The 24641-nt window shown below is 36.3% G+C and overlaps 1 protein-coding gene across 9 annotated transcripts in view; it reads left to right on the top strand.

The window, feature by feature from the left end:
• The window catches only part of ARFGEF1 (ARF guanine nucleotide exchange factor 1), a 144970-nt gene that overhangs the window by 41834 nt on the left and 78495 nt on the right, over positions 1–24641 (top strand). For 7 of the 9 annotated variants that reach the window (XR_012327204.1, XM_073794463.1, XM_019925210.3 and 4 more), the window contains exons 2-7: positions 10925–10955; positions 11480–11636; positions 12647–12793; positions 14231–14410; positions 20592–20868; positions 23756–23866. Coding sequence is in view for 8 of the 9 variants with exons in the window: in XM_073794463.1 (XP_073650564.1) it covers positions 10925–10955; positions 11480–11636; positions 12647–12793; positions 14231–14410; positions 20592–20868; positions 23756–23866 (903 nt within the window). In the remaining variant the exon portion in view is untranslated. Of the gene's footprint in view, positions 1–10924; positions 10956–11479; positions 11637–12646; positions 12794–14230; positions 14411–20300; positions 20515–20591; positions 20869–23755; positions 23867–24641 lie in introns of those variants that run through there. The other 2 variants (XM_019925212.3, XM_019925213.3) reach the window with 2 other exon arrangements.

Here is a 24641-nt window from a genome sequence, read left to right as displayed (position 1 = left end):
GCTGTAGCCACCCCACCCTTCAGCACCCACCACCCTGGTCACTCCCTCCGCCAGGTGAAGATTGGATGGTTGATAGCAGTTTTTAGCAATAAAGTATTTTTTGTTTTGTTTTTCTGCTGCGCCGCATAGCTTGAGGGATCTTAGTTCCCCGACCAGGGATTGACCCTGGGCCTACAGCAGTGAGAGTACTGAGGCCTAACCGCTGGACCGCCAGGGAATTCGCAAAGTATTTTTTAAATTAGGGTATGAATATTGTTTTTTAAGGCATAATGCTATTGAACGCTTAATAGATTACGGTATAGTATAAACGACTTTTATATGCACTGAGAAACGAAAAATTCATGTGACTTTATTGCAGTATTCGCTTTATTGCAGTGGTCTGGAACTGAACCCTCAAGATCTCTGAGGTATGCTTGTATACATTTATGAAATGCTTTCATAAAATAAGCTTGGGTGGTTGCTTACTGGGTATTTATCTACTGTTGTTTGTACTTTTTTTGAATTTAAAACTTTTCTCAAAAAAAAAAAAAAAAAACCAGACTAAACCCAGCCCGAAACAAAGCACTTTCACACCTCCAAGATTCTCCTAATATAGTCTTATGAGACAGAAAACTAAATATTATCATGCCTATTTGAAAAATCTGTAAACTGAGGTTTAGAAAGGTCATACAGAGGCAGACCTGGGGTTTGACTCTCAGTCTTTTGGGGCCTCTAACCCATTTCTTTCTACTGTATTTCGCTTGTGCAGCCAAGTGTGAAATAGAACCCAAGGCCCTGACTTAAACAGTGCAGTATTCTTTCCATGATCCCATAGCTGTGGCTTCTGCATTTCTTACATTGAGCAGAATCTATGAAATGTCTAATGTTTATTTACCAGTAGGGGTGTTAACACTTAGAACAGTAACTCTGTTTTTGTTGATTTTCACTGTAGCCACTGCAAGTTGTTGACAATAAACATCCACTGCATTCTTTTCTGTTCAAATATTAAGTTCCATTAAAGGACATTAAAGGACGATTTTCATAATTCGTGGTTTCTCTAAATGCTTATTTTCACTTAGTGAAAGTGAAAATTTCTTTAAATTTGGCTTACCTATGTTTATTACTTTGGTGTCATTAGGCAGACACTCAATCTGAATTCTGTTGAAGTTTTTATTTTGTACTTATTTTGTATTTTATTTAAATATTTTATACAGCAAGTCTGGAATGGAAAGAAAATTATTGACTTGAAATATTTACTATTCAAAGTACATTTCTAGTTGTGGTTTTCAAAACAGCAGGATTTTTTCTCTTTCTGAATTAATAGGCAGCACAGTGGTTTTGTGTTTTGTTAGAACTTTTATGGGCACATTGGAAAACTATGATGATAACATCATTCTAAAATTAATATTCTTTTAATTGATAAGTCATTGAAATTCAGTCATTTGATTTAGGCTTATTTCTTAGCAAAATCACACTTAAATCATTCCATACCCTTCTTGTCATCCTGGGTAAGTCACTTCAGGTTTTTTAATCTCTAAAATGGGCATGTTGGTAATGCTGTCTGCTGTTCTAAGAATTAATAATATGTATATAAAACTTCTTTGTAAATTGTAAAATGCTACACAAACAAGATATTTTTGTTTATTAGACTCTTTTCTATTCATGTGATTTTGGTGAGCTAATCAACAATTTTCATTATCTTAGAAGACATTTCTCACGGATCTGAGTATTATTGATGTACCACACATTCAAGAAACAGTTTCAGTCTATTAGAATTTTTTATTTCTAGTTTTAAGTTATTTATCACGGAAAAAATTATTTAAGTGCATTAGAGAACTTAAATTACAGTAGTACCCCACCGTCTGCAGGGGGTATGTTCTGAGATCCCCAGTGGATGCTTGAAACAGTGAATAGTACTGAACCCTCTATACACTATGTTTTTACCTCTACGTACATACCTATGTTACAATTTAATTTACAAATTAGGCACAGTAAATTATGAACAACAATAACAAAATAGAACAATTATAACAGTATAAGGTAATAAGGTTATGTAAATATGCTCTCTCTCAAAATATCTAATTGTACAAATTTAATGCCTTTTCCATCTTAACTAAGCACTTAACACACCATGGCCATAACTTTTGCAGTTTGAGGTGTGACAGCAAAATTAGCACAAATTTCTTTTTCTCTCTTCACAATTACATGAGTGGAAGATTGGTTTTTACCATAGATCTTAGCAACCTCAGCATTCGATTTTTTTTTCTTTCATTATTAAGTCAAGAACTTATACCTTTTCACTTAAAGAAAGCACTTTAAGTGAAGCTAAAGCTTCCTTTTGGCATATCCAAATTGCCAGCATCACTACTTTCACACTTCGGGGCCATTTTTTAAAGTGAGGGTTACTTGAACAGAGCACTGTGGTACCATCTATGACCGTCGATCCTGATAACCGAGAGGGCTCTACTAAATGGCTAAGGGCAGCATACACTGAAGGAATGATTCATGTTCTGGGTGGGACAAAGCAGGATAGCGTGGGTCAGCACGAGATTTCATCACACTACTCAGAATGTCATGCAATTTAAAGCTTAGGATTGTTTATTTCTGGAATTTTCCATTTAATATTTTCAGACTGCAGTTGACTGCAGGTAACTGACACCCCGGAAAGTGAAACCGGGGATAAGGGGGGACTCCTATAACTGTTATGTTTGGCCGGAGATCAGGGTCTAAATTTAAAAGTTGTACAGTGCCTTTCTGTTACAAGTAATTAAACATTTCTTAAGCATTAAGTTAAATTTGGAATTCTAAGTTTGAGTTGTTTGTAAGCTAACTGCAATTCGTGTGTCTAGTTTTCATTTGAATCCAGTCATTCCCCCTTAGTTGGCTTTTGCTGTTTTATGGTAGATGCGTCACTTTTCACCTTTATTCTGAAAATTCCACCAACATTCAAACCATTGAGGACAATTACAATATAATAGAATGTTTGCAGTCAGAATTTTGCACTCCTTTTTGACATATCCTCTAGAACCATATTATTAGATGGGCGTCTGCTGGCTTTTGGCAGGGAGGGCAGGAATATTGGCTTTTGAATGAAAATCTGTTCTTGTCCCTTTCATATTTCAGAAAATAGCCAAGCCTGTATAGTCCTCACTGTGATAAGAAAACATTTATTTGAAATTCACTATGAAATTTGGTACTCTAAAGGACTGCTCAGCTTCTTACATCATATATGGTTGTGTGTGGGGGGGGGGTTGGTTTAGTAAAAAATAAATCAGCATTATTTTTGCCAATAATTTTGGAAGTAATGGATTCTATTAAAAGTACATATTGGGCTTCCCTGGTGGCACAGAGGTTGAGAATCCGCCTGCGAATGCAGGGGACACGGGTTCGAGACCTGGTCCAGGAAGATCCCACATGCCGTGGAGCAATTAAGCCCGTGCACCACAACTACTGAGCCCGTGAGCCACAACTACTGAAGCCCACGTGCCTAGAGCCCATGCTCCACAAGAGAGGGCACCGCAATTAGAAGCCCGTGCACTGCAACGAAGAGTAGCCCCCGCTTGCCGCAACTAGAGAAAGCCCGCGTGCAGCAACGAAGACCCAACACAGCCAAAAATAAATAAATTATTTTTAAAAAGTGCATATCAATATAAAGTGCATTCACTTGAGGAAAAATTTCTATAGTTTGGATTATGGTGCTTGTTTCCTTTTATAGAATACTGTAAGGTAAAATTTAGCTTAGCTCAGGGCAAAATGGTTACAAATACCAAATTAGTAAACTTTCTAAGCTGTGTAAAAGAGTACTAAGTATTGCATTAATACCTGTGACAGTTTTTACTGTAAATCATGGCAATGGATAAAATCTTATGGTAGGGCTTCCCTGGTGGCGCAGTGGTTGAGAGTCCGTCTGCCGATGCAGGGGACACGGGTTTGTGCCCCGGTCTGGGAAGATCCCACATGCCGCGGAGCGGCTGGGCCCGTGAGCCATGGCTGCTGAGCCTGCGTGTCCGGAGCCTGTGCTCCACAACGGGAGAGGCCACAACAGTAAGAGGCCCGCATACCGCAAAAAAAAAAAAAAAAAAAAAAAAAACTTACGGTATACAAATATTCATTTAACCTTTAACCCTAGGGTCAAAGCACATGTTATTTGTGCATTGCATCTTCCATTTCCAGAATTTAAGTTTTTAAGAATATCAGAACTTAACATACTTTTATCAGTTCTGCAGTCATCGTTTTAGTACCTGTGAACATCTAATTCATATTAGTGAATATTCACTGTGTATGCAACTCCTGGTTGATCCCAGCTGAATATTTGTTCCTATTGCATCTTTGTTTTAATATATAAATTTATTTACTTTTGGCTGCACTGGGTCTTCGTTGTTGCTCGTGGGCTTTCTCTAGTTGCGGCGAGCGGGGGCTATTCTGCATTGCGGTGCGCGGGCTTCTCGTTGCGGTGGCTTCTCGTTGCGGAGCATGGGCTCTAGGCACGCAGGCTTCAGTAGTCGTGGCTCGCAAGCTGTAGAGCGCAGGCTCAGTACTTGTGGCTCACGGGCTTAGTTGCTCTGCGGCATGTGGGATCTTCCCAGACCAGGGCTTGAACCCGTGTCCCCTGCATTGGCAGGCGGATTCTCAACCACTGTGCCACCAGGGAAGCCCAAGAACTGCGTTTTGTGTCTAAATTAGTGGTACGTTTCTTATGCGGTTAGGCAAAGCCCTGGCTCCTCTCCTCGCTCTCTTCCTCCTCCTAGATAAATGAGATTGTTTCACTGTTTTTCCTCCCAAGATGTCCATGGAATTCACATTTACTCATCCCTACTGTCACAGCTTTTGTTCATGCCATTATCTCTTCCTTAGATTACTGTAACATTGTATTTAACTCCTGTATTTTTATTTAATCCTTAACTGTTTGAAATGTGATGCTAAAGTCACATGTTTGGCTTTGAAAAAGTAAACCTAGCAGAATATATACATCCAAAGGAATGTTATTTTTCAAAGTGTTCCCTTACATTTATGCAATGTTTTATAAATATTTTGTTTAAAATTGCTTTCACGTATAGTCATCATTGATCCAAATTACTGCTTTTAATTGATCCTGTATCATCTTTATAGTTCGGGTTACAGGTTTCTTTCAGAATCTAATGAGAGTTATGTACTTTTTCTAAAACACTGCTCGCACACACAATTTGACATTGGTTTACAGAAGCACTGAAGTTGAGAACTTCTGTTTTGTAGTCACATACCATTACTCATGCTTGGCTCTAAGCCACTTGGGGTTAATTGGTGGCTAGAATCTGATTCCCTTTCTAGAAATTTTTCCTTCTGTGAGGTTATTCATTTAAAAGAAGGAAGCAGGCAGGAGAGAACTGCAAACAATGAATTCCACATATATTTTTGAATACTGGCAGTATTATCGTAATTGATGCATACACTCCCACCGTTACGGCTTTGAAGGAGACAACACATTGGATGTGTAAGTTCTAATGTATTTATTAAAAACTGTTCATTTGAAGGCTTCCCTGGTGGCACAGTGGTTAAGAATCCGCCTGCCAATGCAGGGGACACGGGTTCGAACCCTGGTCCGGGAAGATCCCACATGCCGCGGGACAACTAAGCCCGTGCGCCACAACTACTGAGCCAGCGCTCTAGAGCCCGCGAGCCACAACTACTGAAAGCCTGCGCGCCAGAACTACTGAAGCCCACGCGCCTGGAGCCTGTGCTCCGCACTAAGAGAAGCCACCGCAATGAGAAGCCCGTGCGCTGCAACAAAGAGTAGTGCCCACTCGCCGCAACTAGAGAAAGCCTGTGTGCAGCAACGAAGTCCCAACTCAGCCAAAAATAAATTAATTAAAAAGCAAAATCTGATTAACAACAAAAAAAACCCTCTTCATTTGACCTTGTGTTTCCTTAGATTACCAGTTTAGTTTGCGTTGAGTATGTGCTGTTGCTCTGCAAGCTATGCTGTAAGACCAAAGGTGTCGTGAGAGGTAATATCAATCATGCATGGTATAGAGATGATAGAATCTGTTGACTCTGTATAAATATCATTTTGAGGTGTATATTTGTACTGTCAGTGCAGGAAAGAAAGCTGCTAAGCAAGTTGATAGTAAAAATATTATGAGAGAAAATATTTAATATACTTAGTAAGTCATGTACATAACTTGCATATGATCAGTTATTTTTTTAAATAAATCATTCTTTCCTGTTCCTTAAGTCCTGTGCCTTATCAGCTGTTCCAGTAATTTAATGTACTTGGTTTCAGTAATTTAATGTACCTGAAAGGAATGAAATTTGTGTTTCTTTCAAAATACTTGAAAATCTATACTTTTATGCTAATTTACAATGACCCATTTCCTCCAATTTTAATCTTTCCTTCTATATATAATACAGTGGTTGTGTTTATAAGGTTTTAAAAAGATTGTATAAAAATAGTTCTGAAGGGATAGGGGGAGTTAGTGGCTAGAGAGAAAAGAATTCCTGAAAGAATTTCAATAATAAAGTTTGTTTTAAGTGTTATGACTACATAGTTTAAAAACCTAAGTATCACTAAACAAACAAACCCAGTGTCTGGTTTTTATCTTATATCAGCTCAAGAGTGATGACTTTCCGTATCACATCCAGTATTGCCTGTTTGTATCATCCAGTGTTCCCAGAGCAGTGTCAAAACTTTTGCTGTTTGTGGTCATCCTTGTCATGATTCTGACTTTAATAGGAAAATATTTCACAATTAAGCACCAAGTGGTTTTTAGTTTGAGTATGCTACTTCTTAATTTGATACTTCAATATTTTTTTTCTTCTGGGTGTTTTTTCTTTAATAATTGAGAATTAATTAGTTTACAGTTGACCCTTGAACAAAGCAGGTTTGAACTGCGTGGGTCCACATATACGTGGATGTTTTTCAGTAGTAAGTACTACAGTACTACACAGTCTGTGGTTGGTTGAATTATGGATGCAGAGGAACAGCAGAAATGGAGGGCTGATTATAATTTAACCCTCACCTTGTTCAAAGGTCAACTGTACTTCTTGATTCTACTGTTGAAGGCCAACCTGAAGCAAACTGTTTTCAAGCCCTTAGTTCATTAAACTAGAGAGGCAGTTTCCTCAAAGGCTGTGTTACTGGGCATTTATTATAAGTTAAGAAAACTGAAAAGAAATTCCTTTTTAGCATAGGCTCAAACACTAGTCCAAGAAGTCTTAAAGGTACAATAAATGGATGTGGACATAGTGGATGAAACACAACTGTCTTGCACTCATTTCTTTTAACCATCTTCTAGCAATGGATCTTAAACTTGTTTGTCTGTTAGAATCGCCTTGAAGCCTTGTTAAAGCAGACTGTAGGGCTCTACACTCGTAGTTTCTGAGCCAGTACGTTTGGTGTACTGTCTGGTGATGCTGATGCCGCTGGTCCTGGGGCCACACTTTGAGAGCCACTCACTGCTCTACAATATGTTTACCCTGAATTTTTCAGTTCACCTGCATCAGCTAATAAAAGGCTGCTTAAATATAGCACACTGTGTAGTGTGTAATACACTACTTTAAGACTAGAGAAACTAGTTTCTGGATCACTACTTACCAGCTGGCTGACTTTGAAGCCATTATTAAACTAATCTGATCTATGGTTTCCTTATCCATAAAGTGAGGAATTGAGGATAAAATTAGGTAATGTATAGAACAGTGTTTTAAACTCTATTGCTGCACAAATATAAAGTAGTATTACATACTTAAAATTTTTTTCAGTTTGTTTTAAAATACCATGGTTTGTAATATTGTTACTTTCAGTATTTTGATAAATACTTACTCTACCGCTCCTCTATTGCCACTTGTTCTTTAATCTTTTTAGTGATAGTGTCTTTCAGTTTTTTCAGTTTAAGTGGCCTTTAATGGCTTTGAAAGGAAGTATATTAAGATGAATACAAGTCTTCAGAAGACTGTAAAAATATAAGCATTTTGCAGGACCATGAAGATAACCCTGCATGCTGAAGACATGCAAGCTATGTTAATAATCAGTGGGAAAAATTGTCATAGTTCTGTGACCTTTAAAGATTTTGTCAAAACATTAAAAACTCTTTGAGTCTGGGTTAAAAATGTTATAGGAAAATGAAAAAAAGTAGGAAAACTCATGTTTAGTGCAAAGTAATTTAAAACATTAGAAACATTGAGAATTAAAGTGTTTTTTGTTTCTTTGTAAAAAAAAAAATGAGATTAGTTTGAACAGTTCTTGCCTTGTATAATTTACAATAAGGAGATAGGTAGATAAATAGATATAAATAAATGTTATAGTATGATATGAATTACTGGAGAAAAATTACATTCAGCTTGTGTTAGGTATGTTTTATTAGATTATTTAAATGTGGACATTTAAAATATAATGGAATCATAGAATGAAATAGTTCATAGAATCTATAGGATCCTTTGAACCATAGTGTTTTAGAGCAAAGGTCAGACTTTTTATGTAAAGAGCTTTGTGGGCCAAGAGGAAAAGTCAAGGATATTGTAGCACTTAACAAGAGAAAACAGATTTACACACATTTTTTCTTAATGAAATTCAAAATAATAGCAATTGAGTATAAATTTTGTAACCCTGGTCTACTAATGAGAAGACTAGAATTCTTTTAGGGGGGTAACATTATTCTTCATTGGGCTTCAGAGTTAGTGTTCCCTATCATCAAATTGATCACAAATATTCAGCTATAAAAACTATTCTTAAACTCATGTGCTGTATGAAAAGAAGTGATGGGCTGGCATTGGCATGTGAGACATACTTGTTGATCCATGTCTTAGGTGATTGCAAAGGTACTTACAATATATTCTAAGTAGTGAAGTGAGGGTTGTTTCCTAAGGTCACACAGTTATTTAGTGACAGGTTATCTTATTGACAGGTGTTATCAAAACACAGTGCTCTTTAAAATGTTATACTACCTCTGATATTCTTAACTAATGTATTATTTACTTAACCAGAATACTCTGTTTACTAACTATTGTATAAATGGAAATTCACTTTATGCAAAAACTGTCACTCATCTCCCTGCTTCTCCTACATCACATCTTTTTTCTGCCTTACCTGGTTTTTAGCAATACCTCAGCTTCTTAAATAATAATAATAATGTTTTTAAATTAAAAAATTTTATGAAGATTTGGGGCAGTTAATATATCATTTCCCCCTCATCTGTACTATATTTTTAAAAGTGATTTAAATTATTTTTATTACGTTTTTTGGTGAACTGTACAATTTTAGTAGCCATAAGCAGATCTTAAATATCAGACATTATGAACTTTTATTTAGTAGTATTTTAAATATCCCCAGATAATATTTTCACATTGTCTCCCTTCTACTCCTACCACTGGTAAAATGGAAGGAGCGTTGTTCCACAGAGTACTAGACTGAAATACCGAACATCAGTGCTTAGCACAGAGTAGGTAATGAATAAATTGCACAATGACAATTTGGCAGGGTCACTTTATAAAGGGCTTACTATAATTCCTGGTACGTGGGAGGTGCTTCATACAAGATAGTTTTTTCTTTTTTTAATAAATTTATTTTATTTATTTATTTTTGGCTGCATTGGGTCTTCGTTGCTGCGCGCGGGCTTTCTCTAGTTGCAGCGAGCAGGGGCTACTCTTTGTTGCGGTATGTGGGCTTCTCATTGCGGTGGCTTCCCCTGTTGCGGAGCATGGGCTCTAAGAGCATGGGCTTCAGTAGTTGTGGCGCGTGGGCTTAGTAGTTGTGGCTCGCGGTCTCTAGAGTGCAGGCTCAGTAGTTGTGGCACACAGGCGAGCGGAATGAGGGATCTTCCTGGACCAGGGCTCGAATCCATGTCCCCTGCCTTGGCAGGCAGATTCTTAACCACTGCGCCACCAGGGAACCCCCAAGATAGCTTTCAGTAATTATTAATTTATGGGTAGAAGTTGCTTATAATACCAAATTTAACTCATTTTGCTCAATATTCATAGATAACCTATGTAATAGAGTTGTTTAAAAAACCGGGATCTGGGAGTTAGATTACCTAGTTTTGACACCTGGTGAAACCAGATTAGTCACACACCCAAGCCATGCAGCCCTTGAGCAAGTTTGTGCCTCAATTTCCTAATCTTTAAAATGGAAATATGATAGTACAAACCTCATAGGGTTGTTATAAGGTTTAAACATGTTACTACATGTAAAATGTAATAGTGCTTGGCACATAGTAAGTTCCCAGCAACTGTTGTCTGCAGTGGTAGTAATTATTAATGTTATATGTGAATGCTTTTCTTACAAATTTCAAACAGTTTTAATCAATTAACCAGATTCCCCAGTTTATCATTAAATTTAAGGTTCTTCTATTACAGGTAGAATTTATCTAATTTACCTCATCTCTTACGGATATAAACAGCAGAAGGGAAAATTTCCTATTAAATTGAGCGTGTGTACTTGCAGCGCCTTGTATGATCCTAAGTAGAAAAATTGGTTAAATATCAACACATATATACATGATCAGGAAATTATAGTCCTGGCCTGATAATCTCCTTGAGATAATCCCAAAGGGGGTATATTGAGTTTTTTTCCTAACCCGACATGTGCCTTCTATGTTGTCACTTGAATACAGCATACGTATTATTCTTTTCTTAATCCTAGTACTTGTGGATAATGTAAGGAGTTACTTGACCCCCCACCCCGCAAAAAGCTACTTGGAGAAAAGGAAATGCTTTGGGAATTAGTCATCTGTAATTCTACCGTATCCTTGTGGTTGTTAATGTATATTCTTCATATACTTTTATAGAATTATTTGTGTAAATTAATACATTTGGGTGCAACAGAATTCTAGTACCTAATTTTCTTTTGAAAGTGCATTCTTCCCAACTTCTTATAGAATTTATAAAATAACTTATAAAACCTGTAATCAAATCGAATTAGTTAATGATCTTTCCCTTGTCAAGTTTTCTAATGTATGCTTCTTTTTTCCCTCCCCAGAGGAAATAAAAGCGGAAACTGAAAAGCAGAGGTTTGTGGGGTTTTTTTCCTTAATTTGCAAACTTGTCAGTCTTGGCCAAAATAATAATACAACCGTGTGTATTTTAGTGTGGCAGATTTTCTGCATGTGGTCTTCATAAAATCAATTTTTTAAAAAATGATTTTTGAGAAATATTGAATATAATGGTAAGCATACTTATAAAAAGGTCTCATAAATAAGCAAGTAAGGGTATTTCTGAAATACCGTAAGATATGCTTTTAAAGTCTTTGCTTAAAGACTTTGATTCATATTTAGAAAGATGACTAAAAATTTAATAACCTAAATAATTACTTTATTTAAATTAATTAATTTAAAATTTTTTTCTTGCATTTAATTATGTCTCTGGCCACTAGCTTATGACCTATAGCAAATCACTTAACTTCTTTGGGCTTTGGTTTCCTCATGAAATATGGGAAAATGAAAATTGGTTTGCTTTTTAGAACTGAAATTAAAGTGAGTATATCATCAATATGATGAATGTGATATTATAATCAGACTCTTCTTTTTTCATTTAGTCCCCCTCATGGAGAAGCAAAAGCTGGATCAAGCACCCTTCCACCAGTGAAATCAAAGACAAATTTTATCGAGGCAGACAAGTACTTCCTGCCCTTTGAATTGGCATGCCAGTCCAAGTGTCCCCGCATAGTTAGTACATCTCTAGATTGTTTACAGGTATGTATGAAATGGCACTATCCAAAAACCGTCTAATTTGAATGTGTTTCTAAGTAGTACTCACAATTGATGATTCAGACATTTTCCCTGAAAGCCTTGATTATTCTTTTTGTGGTAAGAAACCAAATGGTTGCTTATATTCAAGAGAAACAGTAGTTGCAAAAAGATGTTTCCAGTTTAAGGATAGTAGAAATCATTAGATAGCTTAGTGAGACACAAAATCTTTACTAAGGTTATCAATAATGGAAGTGTCGTAGCCTGCTGCTGATTTTACATACTTCATTATTTGCCCTGATTTTACTGGATGCTTGCTGTTTTGTGTGAAGCAGTGGGTTAATATTAACAGTTTAGTATTTATATTTACTGTGAAACTTTAGCTCTGACCTTCATTTATGTCAGAAAAATTCCTTTCTGTCTTCCTGTTTTACTTACACACAGAGACACACACATAAGGATAAGTTCATTTGATTTGTGACCTTGTTTTCTCTGAAAAATTAATATCTAAGGTCTTCCTTCCAGGGTTATAATGGTAATGATGAATGAACAAATCTGTGATTTATTGCAGCCAGTGTCTGGAAATGGTTTTCTGTATATTCACAGACCTAATTTGGAAAAAGATTTTGGGTCATTTGAACGTGTTAAGATAGCTTTCACAAAAGCAGTATCAGTAATGTTTGGATAGAAAGCCGTAAGCTGTTAGAACTCACCAGAGACAAGTTCTAAGGCCTGCCTTTCTCAAAGTATTGCCTGATGGTTTTGCTATGGTTATTTTTCTGTTTTTGTGATTATTACAAGTGTAAATAATTTCACGCTTATAGCTAATAAAGCTTTCTTTAGGAAAAGTTGGTATAGCCTTGGCTTTGATTATACCTTAATATTTTTGTGTAAAAAGTTTAACATATGTTCAATTGTGTATCATAATTTGAAAGTATATTTAATTAGTGTATATATATATATATATATATATATATTAGCTTAATTAGGATCTTTATTTTCTTTCTCTGTTTCAGAAACTTATTGCTTATGGGCACTTGACTGGCAATGCTCCAGATAGTACAACACCAGGCAAAAAATTAATTGATAGAATCATTGAAACAATTTGTGGCTGTTTCCAAGGTCCTCAAACAGATGAAGGAGTTCAGTTACAAATAATAAAGGTAATTAATTATAAAAATGAACTTGTTATTCATAATCTACTTTTTTTTAAATCAGAAGCCTTTTACCTTGAAAATATTTGGAAAAGTCATTTTATATGCTTTCCAGCTATAATAGAGGTCATTTGGGTGCTTTTTAGACTCCATATCAGGGGATTTTATTGTTGAATGCCAGGAATTCACTAGGAGAAGATTCATTACCAAATCTCTTATTTTGAAGGCCCCAGTTTAGGCCCCCAGAGTCTTCCAGAGCTTTCCAGTTTCTAACGTGGTTCTATCTTTTGAGCTTTAGGGTCCCATGTCAAGGTCCTGTGACCCTTCTAGTTTCTTCTACTACTGTCAGACCACTTGTAGTCTAGTCCCACCTGCACCAGCCTTTCTGCTTGAGCACCAGCTTTCCTGCTTCCCTTGCACCTGTCAATCTGCTGAACCTGCTCAGCTAAATCCTGTCCTGGGTTTGTGCTATGATACACCTGGATCATTAAATTCCTTTAAAGAAAAATGACTCATTTGTGTTTTCAGTCTACTATACATATTGAATTTTTAATGTTACTGCTAATAGTAGTGGTGGTATGTTTGTTAGTAAAAATTTTCTTGTACTATTAGTACTTTTGAAATTGTTTACATGTATGAAGTGTCCTTTATGTGTGTCTATCACCCCTTCTGAGCCTTTCAGTCTCATAGCTGCATTTACTTCATAAGTTATAAAATGTCATAATTATAATAAAGCTATTCGGTTTGGCCTGTTGTTTGCAGTTTCACGTCAGTTGTGGTTTGTTTAGTATGTGCTTAATGCTGACCCTGCATAGCACTGTGCAACATAGAAAGACAGAAGATACAAGTCCTTGCTTTTGAGAAATTGAGTAACCTAATGTGTGACAGTTCACAGAAATTATAGCTGTTCACTTTATTGGAGGATTCACCTTAGGATTATTTTAAATGCTTTATTTTAAAACATTTGTAAGCATCTTCAACAGTAATAACAACAGCACATTGAGTTCAGTCTGTAAGTTAGATCTCAGAAAAATTTGAAAGTGAATAGGGCACAATACGTATCCTCCCCAAGTTGACATCTAGTTCAACAGATATATCATATGAAGCGTATCTGTGCTACACTATGACAGAGTATTAATGCTGTGCAGTTTAGTAGACCAAAATAATAATCTATTAAAATGAAACTCGGATTGAAATAAATCAGTTGAATGGTTTTTTAGCGTTTTGGGTTTGGGAGGATTATATGGAAACTACAACCAGGATGGGGAAAACATAAAATATTTTAACAATTGATGATATATTTAAGGCAGGTAGAAAATCTGTATACATTACCTTAAAGTGGTAATGGTGTCTGCAATTTTTAATTCTAATACAAAAATACCAATGTATTTCTGTGCTGAAACTCTGGATGCAAAAAAAAATCGCTTTAACTATTTTTTTTTAAAGGCTTTACTTACTGCAGTAACATCTCAACACATAGAAATTCACGAAGGAACTGTACTGCAAGCTGTGAGAACATGTTACAATATCTATCTAGCAAGCAAAAATCTCATCAATCAGACAACAGCCAAAGCTACTCTTACTCAGATGCTAAATGTTATCTTTGCACGCATGGAAAACCAAGCAGTAAGTATTAAAAAATGAGAGAGATTGTATAGAACACCACAGGCATCAACTATAGAAAAGATTTTAATGAAAATATAGTGAAATCTTTTGTGTCTGTGAAGAAAATGTCTTTCATTTACAGTTTTACCTACTGGAGATTTGTGGTATTGTTTTTGTTTGAGGCTTACTGAGTTGCTTGACGTTGGATAAAATACATTTTGAATTGTTCAGAAATAGAATTTGAAAGATGTCGATTGCCATCATCCTCATCGAAGTGTTTATGAATTGATATTTTTATTGCTCTCAAGCTTAGTAGATGAGTATAATGTAGATATCAAGTTACCTAATTTTTTTTTTTTTTTTTTCCGTACGCGGGCCTCTCACTGCTGTGGCCTCTACCGTTGCGGAGCACAGGCTCCGGACGCGCAGGCCCAGCAGCCATGGCTCACAGGCCCAGCCGCTCCGCGGCATGTGGGATCTTCCCGGACCGGGTCACGAACCCGTGTCCCCGGCATCAGCAGGCAGACTCTCAACCACTGCGCCACCAGGGAAGCCCCAAGTTACCTAATTTGATCTATTCTGGTATAAAATTATTTATTCATTGAGCCTTTAAAAAATAAATTTCTATAGTGATGAAATATATTTGGGGAGGAGGGTAAGAGACCAGCAGCTAGAGAATCATTTTTTAAAAAATTATCTAGGTCTTCATAATTAAAAACCAACTTCTAACTTTTTATCTGGAACTGATTTTAAACTTAGAGAAAAGTTGCAAAAATACTTACAGAGAGATCCTCTTTACTCTGCTTTCCTAATGCAACATCTTACATAACCATATTACAATGTTCAGAAGCAGAAATTAACACTGGTATAGTACTATTAAGTAAAGAAACCCTGATTACTTAGTTAAGGTGGTATCTTCCAGGTTCCTCCACTGGAAAGTTACTCTTTTACATTTAATAAATATCTCAGGAGAGATACTTTCAGACTATGCAAATATCCTGTTTTTTTCCTCATATTCCCCCACACCCAATTTGAGTATCCATTGGTGGATCTGACTGGCAACAGTTATTACTGCTGTGTTTCCCTGGTGGTGATTTTCTGTTTCTCTCTCTTTCTATATTTATTAACCAGAATTATTCTCCTTTCCTATTTATTTATTCAGTTTTTTATTTATATCAATCTGTATTAATGGATGTTTATTTTATTCTATGTTTTATAATCCAGTTCTATCATTATTTATTCTGTTGCCCCAGTTATTCCAGCTTTGGCCTTCTGTCCTTTTGACAATAGCCCCCAACCTTTTTTTAGTACCTCTTCACTTTCTGGAATCTCAAGATGTTCCCTGCTCATTTTGAATTTTCTCTGCTTCCCCGCTGGAGTAGTAGACACATAAACAGGGAGCCCTGGCTCCTTCAGTTGGAGAATGGTAATTGGATACCAAGATCTGAGTGCCAGGTGTGTTCACTGCAGCTGAGATGTTACTACTTCTAGGCCCTCCCAGCAGACTGAACTAGGAAATACATATGTGTACAGTCACCCCACCTCCCCCACCCCGTGTGTGACTACCCATCCGTATGTCTTAAAAGCTGTGTTCATACTGATGCTTCTGATTCCAGGCCAGTACCACAGGGTTCATTTCAGCCTTCTCCCTTTACTTATTTGTAACTTTCTCTAAACAGTGAGAAATAAGGCTTTCATTTTTTATGATACATTATTTGTTCAGGCCTATTACACACATATAGTAGTTTTAGAATTGCTTACTTTTTTTTTTTTTTTTTTTTGCGGTACGCGGGCCTCTCACTGTCGTGGCCTCTCCCGTTGCGGAGCACAGGCTCCGGACGCGCAGGCTCAGCGGTCATGGCTTACGGGCCCAGCTGCTCTGCGGCATGTGGGATCCTCCCGGACCGGGGCACAAACCCGTGTCCCCTGCATCGGCAGGCGGACTCTCAACCACTGGGCCACCAGGGAAGCCTAGAATTGCTTACTTATAACACTGTGAGAAGCAAAGTTACTAGGTACATTATAGCATTTATATTTATTGGGTTTTGTTTTTTTCTTTGTCTTTAGCCTTATAGTATCCATTCAAAATATTATTTTCCTAAGTTACTTAGGTTAGTTCTGTTCTTCTCCATACACTTCAGCAGGATAGTTTTATTACTTTATAATGCAGTTAAGTTCGTTTGTTACTGCCTGTTTTCCGTTTCAGTACTCCTCACGTTCTGGTTTAATTGCTTGCTTATTTTTTGAGTGTTAAACACTACTATGAATTAAGAGTTAGTGGTAGTGTATATATGGACATATATACACTACCAAATGTAAAATAGATAGCTAGTGGGAAGCAGTCTCATAGCACAGGGAGATCAGCTCAGTGCTTTGTGTCCAGCTAGAAGGGTGGGATAGGGAGGGTGGGAGGGAGGGAGATGCAAGAGGGAAGAGATATGGGGATATATATATATGTATAACTGATTCACTTTGTTATAAAGCAGAAACTAACACACCATTGTAAAGCAATTATACTCCAGTAAAAATGTTAAAAAAAAAAGAGTTAGAGCTCTACAGAAATACTCCTCATTCTTATCACTCCAGTCCTCTTCCTCCCTTCTTTGTACTCCTTGGATGTAGCTAATCTCTATTGTTTATGGTTTATCCTTCTACATTTCTTTAGCACAAATGAGCAGATACATGTATGGTTTCATGTATCACCTTTCTTATATGAAAGGTAGTATACTGTATTAGTCATCTGTCACTGCATAACAAATTACCCCAAACTTCAGCTGCTTAAAACTCACAGCTTAGCTGCTTATCTCTCACAGTTTCTGAGGGTCCAGAATCCAAGAGTGGCTTAGCTGGTGGTTGTAGCTTGGATTTCACATGAAGTTGCAGTTGGCTGCATGGATCACAGTATCAGCTGGGGCTGAAGTCATTTAAAGCCTTCATTGGGCAGAAAATGAGAGAGAGAGAGAGAGAGAGAGAGGAACAAGGCAGAAGCTACATTGTCTACCTTATGATCAGAAGTGGTCACCCAAAGAGTCGTGTACCACAGTCTTCATTGCAGCACTGTTTACAATAGCCAGGACATGGAAGCTACCAAAGTGTCCATCGACAGACGAATGGATAAAGAAGATGTGGCACATATATACAATGGAATATTACTCAGCCATAAAAAGAAACGAAATTGAGCTATTTGTAGTGAGGTCGGTGGACCTAGAGTCTGTCATACAGAGTGAAGTAAGTCAGAAAGAGAAAAACAAATACCATATGCTAACACATATATATGGAATCTAAAAAAAAAAAGAGTTCTGAAGAACCTAGGGGCAGGACAGGAATAAAGACGCACACGTAGAGAATGGACTTGAGGACACGGGGAGGGGGAAGGGTAAGCTGGGACGAAGTGAAAGAGTGGCATGGACACATATACACTACCAAATGTAAGGTAGATAGCTAGTGGGAAGCAGCCACATAGCACAGGGAGATCAGCTCAGTGCTTTGTGACCACCTAGAGGGGTGGGATAGTGAGGGTGGGAGGGAGGCAAGAGGGAGGGGATATGGGGACATATGTATATGTATAGTTGATTTACTTTGTTATACAGCAGAAACTAACACACCATTGTAAAGCAATTATACTCCAGTAAAGATGTTCAAAAAAAAAAAAAGATCACCCGGACCATCCCTGGCACAGTGTGGGAGGGGACTCTACAAAGAAGTGAAAATCAAGAGGTAGAGATCATTGGTGGCCATCTTAAAAAGGCTGGCTACCACACGTACTCTGGATACTCTTTCATACTCTTTTCACTTAGCAGTATGTCCTGGAAAGCATTCCATATCAGCCCTTAGATCTTCCTCATTCTTCTTTATAGATGCAGAGTACTCGAGCATGTACTATAGTCTATTCAGTCACTCTCCTATGTATTGACATTGGATTATTGCTAATATTTTGTAACCACATATAATAGTTTTGCTACTTTTTTTCGAAGAAGTGAATGAAATTTTATCACTTTTTAATAGAAGTATAAGTTTTATCGGTTTGACTTGTTCAGCAAATTTTACTACATTCCCTGTACATTCTTGGCACTGTTCTAGTTCTCAATTGTACAGTGCTGGGCAAAATACCAGCACTGTATCACCACTACTTTCAGAATTCTTACAGACATAGAGGGGAAAGATGAATCTTAAATAATCACACAAATAAATATGTAACAAATGAGTTATGATAAAGGCTATGAACATATTTCATGTTATGAGGCATATTAGTTCTGTGCTATGGATAATTAGAAAAGTCAGAAAGGGAAGAGAGAAAATTAAAAAGGCAAGGCAGAATAATTTTCCACATTTGCTAAAATATTCTAAGCTAGAAGTCTAATTCATTCGTATATACAGCTGATAACTTTTCCTCTCCTTCCCAAATAAAATTCACTATAAAGTGTTCAGTTCTAAAATTATTTCAAGAGAAGATGCTAATTTCTTTCTCTGTAACAGTGCTTTTCAACTGGAGGTGGTTTTGCCCCCCAAGCCATATTTGAGACACTTTTGATTGTCATGACTGGGGTGAGTCATAACCTGTAATGGGTTTCTACCCATTAGAGATAGGGATTGGGATGTTGCTGAACTCCCTGCAGTACCCTGGACAACCTCCACCTCCCCCAGCGCACGCACACACACACACACACACACACACACACACACACACACACAAACAAAAAAAAAAAAAAAAAAACACAAAGGATTATCTGTTCCAAAGGTCAATGGTTCTGATGTTGAGAAACCCTACTACAAAGTATGAAAGTGTATAGAAAATGTTTAAAGTTAAGTTCCTCTTTTTTCCCAAGGATCTTTCTAGAGTTTATACAACTCTGGAATAAGTAGAAAAAACTAGAATTCAACATTATGCTTGTCTGTAATTCCTAAGCGTGTGCTTGCCCTACTAAACCATGGTACGGATTAGCTGAAGTTAGGCTGAGGGCGAGATTGGATTGCAAGTCAAAGGTTCCTCACTGTTAATTTGGAAATGGACTTTCTCATGAATGGCCTAAAGCTTTGAGAAGTCTGAGAAGTTTCTTCTGATTCCAACTGTGTGCAACTAGTCATGCCCATCAGTTTCCTTATCTGTAAAATAAGGGACTTAGATCATTGCAGATTATAAGTCTTTTCGTACCTTTTGGGCATTTAAATCTTTTAATTCAAATTTGTTTTATAAATTCATATGATTAATTCTGATATTTCTGCATAACCTAGAATATTACTAGGAATATGAAATGTTCATGTTTGACACTGTAAAATATTTATCTTTGTGGAAATTAATTCTGTGAGAATGATTCCTATTAGGTCATGAGGATCAAAAGAGATGTGTCTAAAAGCAATAAAGTGCCAAAAAATGAAACCCTGTGATCTTGATTGTTACTGTTTTTAGCATCTTGTAAGTGAGCCAGTTTTACACATAGTATTACGTACATAGTAATTTAGGTCTCCTAAAATAAAACTGGAACATTTATAGTTTTTTCATTCTTATTAGATGACTAATTGGGCAGAGGCATTTAAGTACTCGTAATTTTATAAAGTGTAACTATTATTTTTTAATTAAAAGATATTTGGCAAGGTGACATGAGAACATGCTACAGAAAGGTACACACCGAAAGGTTCCCTCCCACTCTTGTTTCCAGTTCAGTCATTTCCTAACTTCTACCCCCAAAGGTAACCATTATTACTAGTTTCTTGTGTAAATGTCTAGACTTTGTTTCTATATATATAAGTAAAAATGAATGTGTGTGTATTTTATTTCCCTGTCCACTTTTTTCCTCCCTTAGTGAAGCTTTTATTTGATTTTAGGTAAATCTACTGTTACATTGGCAACAGTCCAATTATCATTCTAAGGTTATTAAAAATTAATTTGTTTTTAATTTTGTTTTGTTTCAGTAATACATTTACATCATTCAAACACCAAAAATAATGACAAGAGGATATAGTGAAAGACTTCCATCTCTGTTCTTGTTTGCCAAATTCCATCCCCCTAAGAAGTAACCACTGTTTCCTGTTGTTCTTCGTTTTCAGTATGTTTTAGTTTTTTATTTCTGATGGACCACGATTTCTAAGCCTAGAGACAAGGTGGCAGCTCCTATGAAGGATTTATAGTTGAGTATAACATTACTCCTCCAAATTTTAAACAACTTATTTTGCTAATATTGGCAATTATTTTCTTTCTTTCCAGTTGCAGGAAGCCAAACAAATGGAAAAAGAAAGGCATCGACAGCATCATCATCTGTTGCAGTCTCCAGTAAGCCATCATGAGCCTGAATCACCTCAACTTAGATATTTGCCACCTCAGACTGTTGATCATATATCCCAGGAACATGAAGGGGACCTTGATCCCCATTCACATGATGTGGATAAAAGCCTTCAGGATGATACAGAACCTGAAAATGGATCTGATACTTCCAGTGCAGAAAATGAACAGACTGAAGCTGATCAGGCAGCTGCAGCCGAAAGTAATCTTTCTGAGAAGGGGTTGCAGGGGTTGGGAGGTGTGTGTTGGGGGAAGAATGTAGGAGGGCATTTTTGGTAAAGAAACGTGGAAAGGGTGATATGACTTAATGGGTATCAGGCACATTGTGGTAATTGTGGACTTTGTCCATCCTAGGTGATAAAGTTTTCTTAAAATTAGTTCATAGCAAACAGGAGACCTATTTACTTAGTAAAGTTTTCTGGAATGTGACTGAAAATTTTAGGAAATCATTATAAGATCACAAGGTACTATTGTCAAAAAAAAGGACTGAAATTAAATATGATAAGATATCTTTTGAATAACCACCTGGCATACAAAAATATTTATTTTTATAGCCTGATGTGTAATAATCGATAAGATTTAGATATTCTCTGTGTTTTTTTCTAAGTAAATTTATAAGAAAAAGGTTACAAGATTACAAAAATTAAATTGCATTTATTTATTTTACAAATGTGTTTCTCTAAAAATAATCACGTGCAGTCATTTTTTCCCCAAACGTTATTCTCAGCTTTAGCTGTTCTATAAAACTGCCAGGAAACGAGTTTCTTCCCTTTGTTCCTCCTTAGCTTGGTGTCAAAAAAATGATGGAAATTCTGTTGCCTTTCCAGTGTGGTTTTGTAGAACTAGGATGGTTAGGGCTTAGTTACAATTCATCTGAATTCTGTGTTTTTACTTTACTTTGAGGAAAGACTTCTATAGTATATTTTCAGCTCTTGATTTTTTTCTTTAACCACATCTTTTCCATAACATAACAGTGGTTTGAGCATCAGCAGTGTCATGAATTGGTGCCTTTTTACTCTTTTTAAGAGTACTTTATTTAGCATTTACTTTAAAGGGGACAGTTTTGATAAACCAAGCATTTCTAGTACTCAAGCTAATAATGAATCCATACTGCCTATATGATTTACATTTTTCTAGCCTGCCCTTGCTGAAATTTCCCCTACTTTAACTGTAAGCTTATAAAGGAGCTGTTCAAAGAGCTAATCTATAATAAGGCTGGAACTTTATTTATTCCTCCATTTCTTCATCCGTGCATTCAGCAAATATTGATTTAGCATACTGTGTCCCAGGCACTGTGCTAGGACTTGGCGTTAAAAAAGCTGATGAAGGTGTAGCCATTGCTCTTAGGGTACTCATGGTCTGCCTGGAAGGTCAGGCATGTATAAATGAGGTGTAATGTGATAAATATCCTGCAAGTGGCATGCTATAAGATAATTCTGCTGAGGAGAGTTAGGAAGTACTTTTGTAGAGAAAGTGTTGCTTTAGCTGAATCTTGTTTGGATAAGGGAAGGAATTGCCTAGCCAGAAAATTTAGGGAGTTTTCTAACAGAAGAAACAACATAGACCAAGACCCAAGGGGTGGAAGCGTCTACTGTGTAGTAGGTACCACTGTAGGTACCTTTTAAGATACAGCACTATAAATAAGACATAATTCCTGTGGGATAGTCGTGATTTTTAAAGGTGTTTTTCTCTCGACAGCTGATATAAATGAAAATTTTGCTTCTGAGCCGTTGGGTGAGAGTGCGTGGTCTGGAATTAGATTATCTGCTTTGAATCACACCTCTCTCACTTACTGGCTGTGTGACTTTGGACATAAAAGTTAACTTCTATAATCATTTCCCATGTGTAATAAGTATTATTCACGGTTACTCTAATTCTGTTAGATAATTTATAAGAGAATTGACTCGATTTGCTAATCATTTTGTGCACATTTTAGTGACTATATATATTTAGTTATGTTGAAATTGTTAATTTTTAGACTCTTGGTAACTTTAGCCAATTGGAGCGCAGGAATACAAAATTTAAGAAAGATGGAAAGATTGTATGTCAAGACATTTATATGTTTTTACTCCACAGAAGAATCTAAATGCTGTTGTATTTGAATTTTCTGTAAAATGAAGTTACTGATTTGGCGTGCTTATTTATCAACTTTCTCCTGTGACATTCAGTATTTTGTAGAATGCAGCGAACAGTAGATTAGGAGCAGTGAACAACAGGGAGGACAGACTTCTGGAAGTCAGAGTTTTACGTAGTGGTCCTTCATAGTGGTGTGAGTTGCGGGGTGTGTGTAGACAGTAGCACCATAAGCTCACATGCAGTCTGAGGCCATTTGCTGTAGGGCGGTGGCTCCCAGAACAGGGACCCAGATCTCAAAGCATCATAAAGTGCCAACTGAGCCTTCCTGAGATATTTTCAGCATTTCAGAAAATCCCGGGGAAACCGTATTTTTATCTGCAAAAGTCACTACAAACTGACTGGGAATATCAAGTTTTATTAGTTTCTTGTGTGTTCAGAAGTTCTGATTGGTAGTTATGTCTGTTTTTGATTAATGTTAAATTGGGAGATCAATTCTTTTTTACTTACTAAATTTAGTTTTACATTGGATATGTGGAGTATGTTGGGGAAAAAATAGTAAGGAAGAGCTCAGATAGCCCAGTCTCTGGTTCTTCAAGGACCTCATTATATTAGAGCACAATGATGAGCTTGTTATTACTGGTGAGCCTAATTAATCAAAACAAGCTTTAATTACGTTTAATATTATTTGATCAGTGTGGGACATGTTAGAAATGTTTCATTCAGAACTTTTAAAAGTTTTGGTTCTTAAAGGAATAATCTAGAAAACTCATTTAAGTTGAATAGTCATTTAATAGCTTGTCAAACGAATCATTGTTGAAATTGACTTAATGATAAAACATTTTAAAATATGGTTTGGTTAAAAGTTTTGAAGATTTAACACGTAATTGCTTCTAGTTTCATATATCTGTTTTTTTCTTTTATTCTTAATTTCTTAGATTTTTTTCATTATAAATGTTTAGTAAAAGTTTCCAAAAAACTAAAATACTGTTTTCTTGAATTTTTCTTTTTTAAAGCATTATCTAAAAATGATGTATTATACGATGGCGAAAACCATGACTGTGAGGAAAAGCCACGAGACATTGTGCAGAGCATTGTAGAAGAAATGGTGAACGTCATCGTTGGAGGTAGCATATTTGACTTGAAATTAGTTTATTCTGTCTTATGTTATTTCATGTGACTGTGGGGACTATTTTATAATGTGCAAAACAGGAAAGGCAAAAATTGTGTGTAGAAAAATATTTAAATCTCTTTGATTATAGATGAGTACTTCCTTTTTCTCCAGTTTCAGTTATAATCTGTTTATAAAAACCCACTGTTCCCCACCCCATTAAAAAAAAGGTTGATTACCATTTCATTTTTTGTTTTTATGTTTGCTGGGAGAAGGGCAAGGGTATATTTTCCTTCCTCCTAAATGTGTTAAACTTTATAAACTAGAAAATGTTTAAATTGATTTGGTTTTTAGTATTTTGTATCTTCGGAAAAATCGTGATTTCTTATACCTTTATTATCATGACCCAAGTCATAGCTGATACAGGGGCAGATCCTATCATATGGATTGTATTATAAAAATTTTTTAAAGTTTGATAGGAGTTTCATTCACACTTCTTGTGAACAGTATTATTATAGATAGGATTAGATTTGAGACCAATCCACTGAAGCTTATTTAATTCATGGTATCTTGCACAGGACTAAGCATAGTACCTTGCTACATGTACTTCTAGAAATATGATTAAATGTACAGTGTGGCTCTTGAATGAGAATAGTACTATTTCAGCCATGCCTAATTTCCATTTATAATGTCATTTCTAAGAATATATTTCCTTCTTTAGTACAACACTAGAAGCAAGTATTCATCTGATTGCATTCTTAATTTTTCATTCATCTTTTCATTCAACGAAT

The sequence above is a fragment of the Tursiops truncatus genome, chromosome 17, assembly GCF_011762595.2.
Source record: "Tursiops truncatus isolate mTurTru1 chromosome 17, mTurTru1.mat.Y, whole genome shotgun sequence".
Lineage (NCBI taxonomy): Eukaryota > Metazoa > Chordata > Mammalia > Artiodactyla > Delphinidae > Tursiops > Tursiops truncatus.
This window is presented reverse-complemented; position numbering and strand designations above follow the sequence as displayed.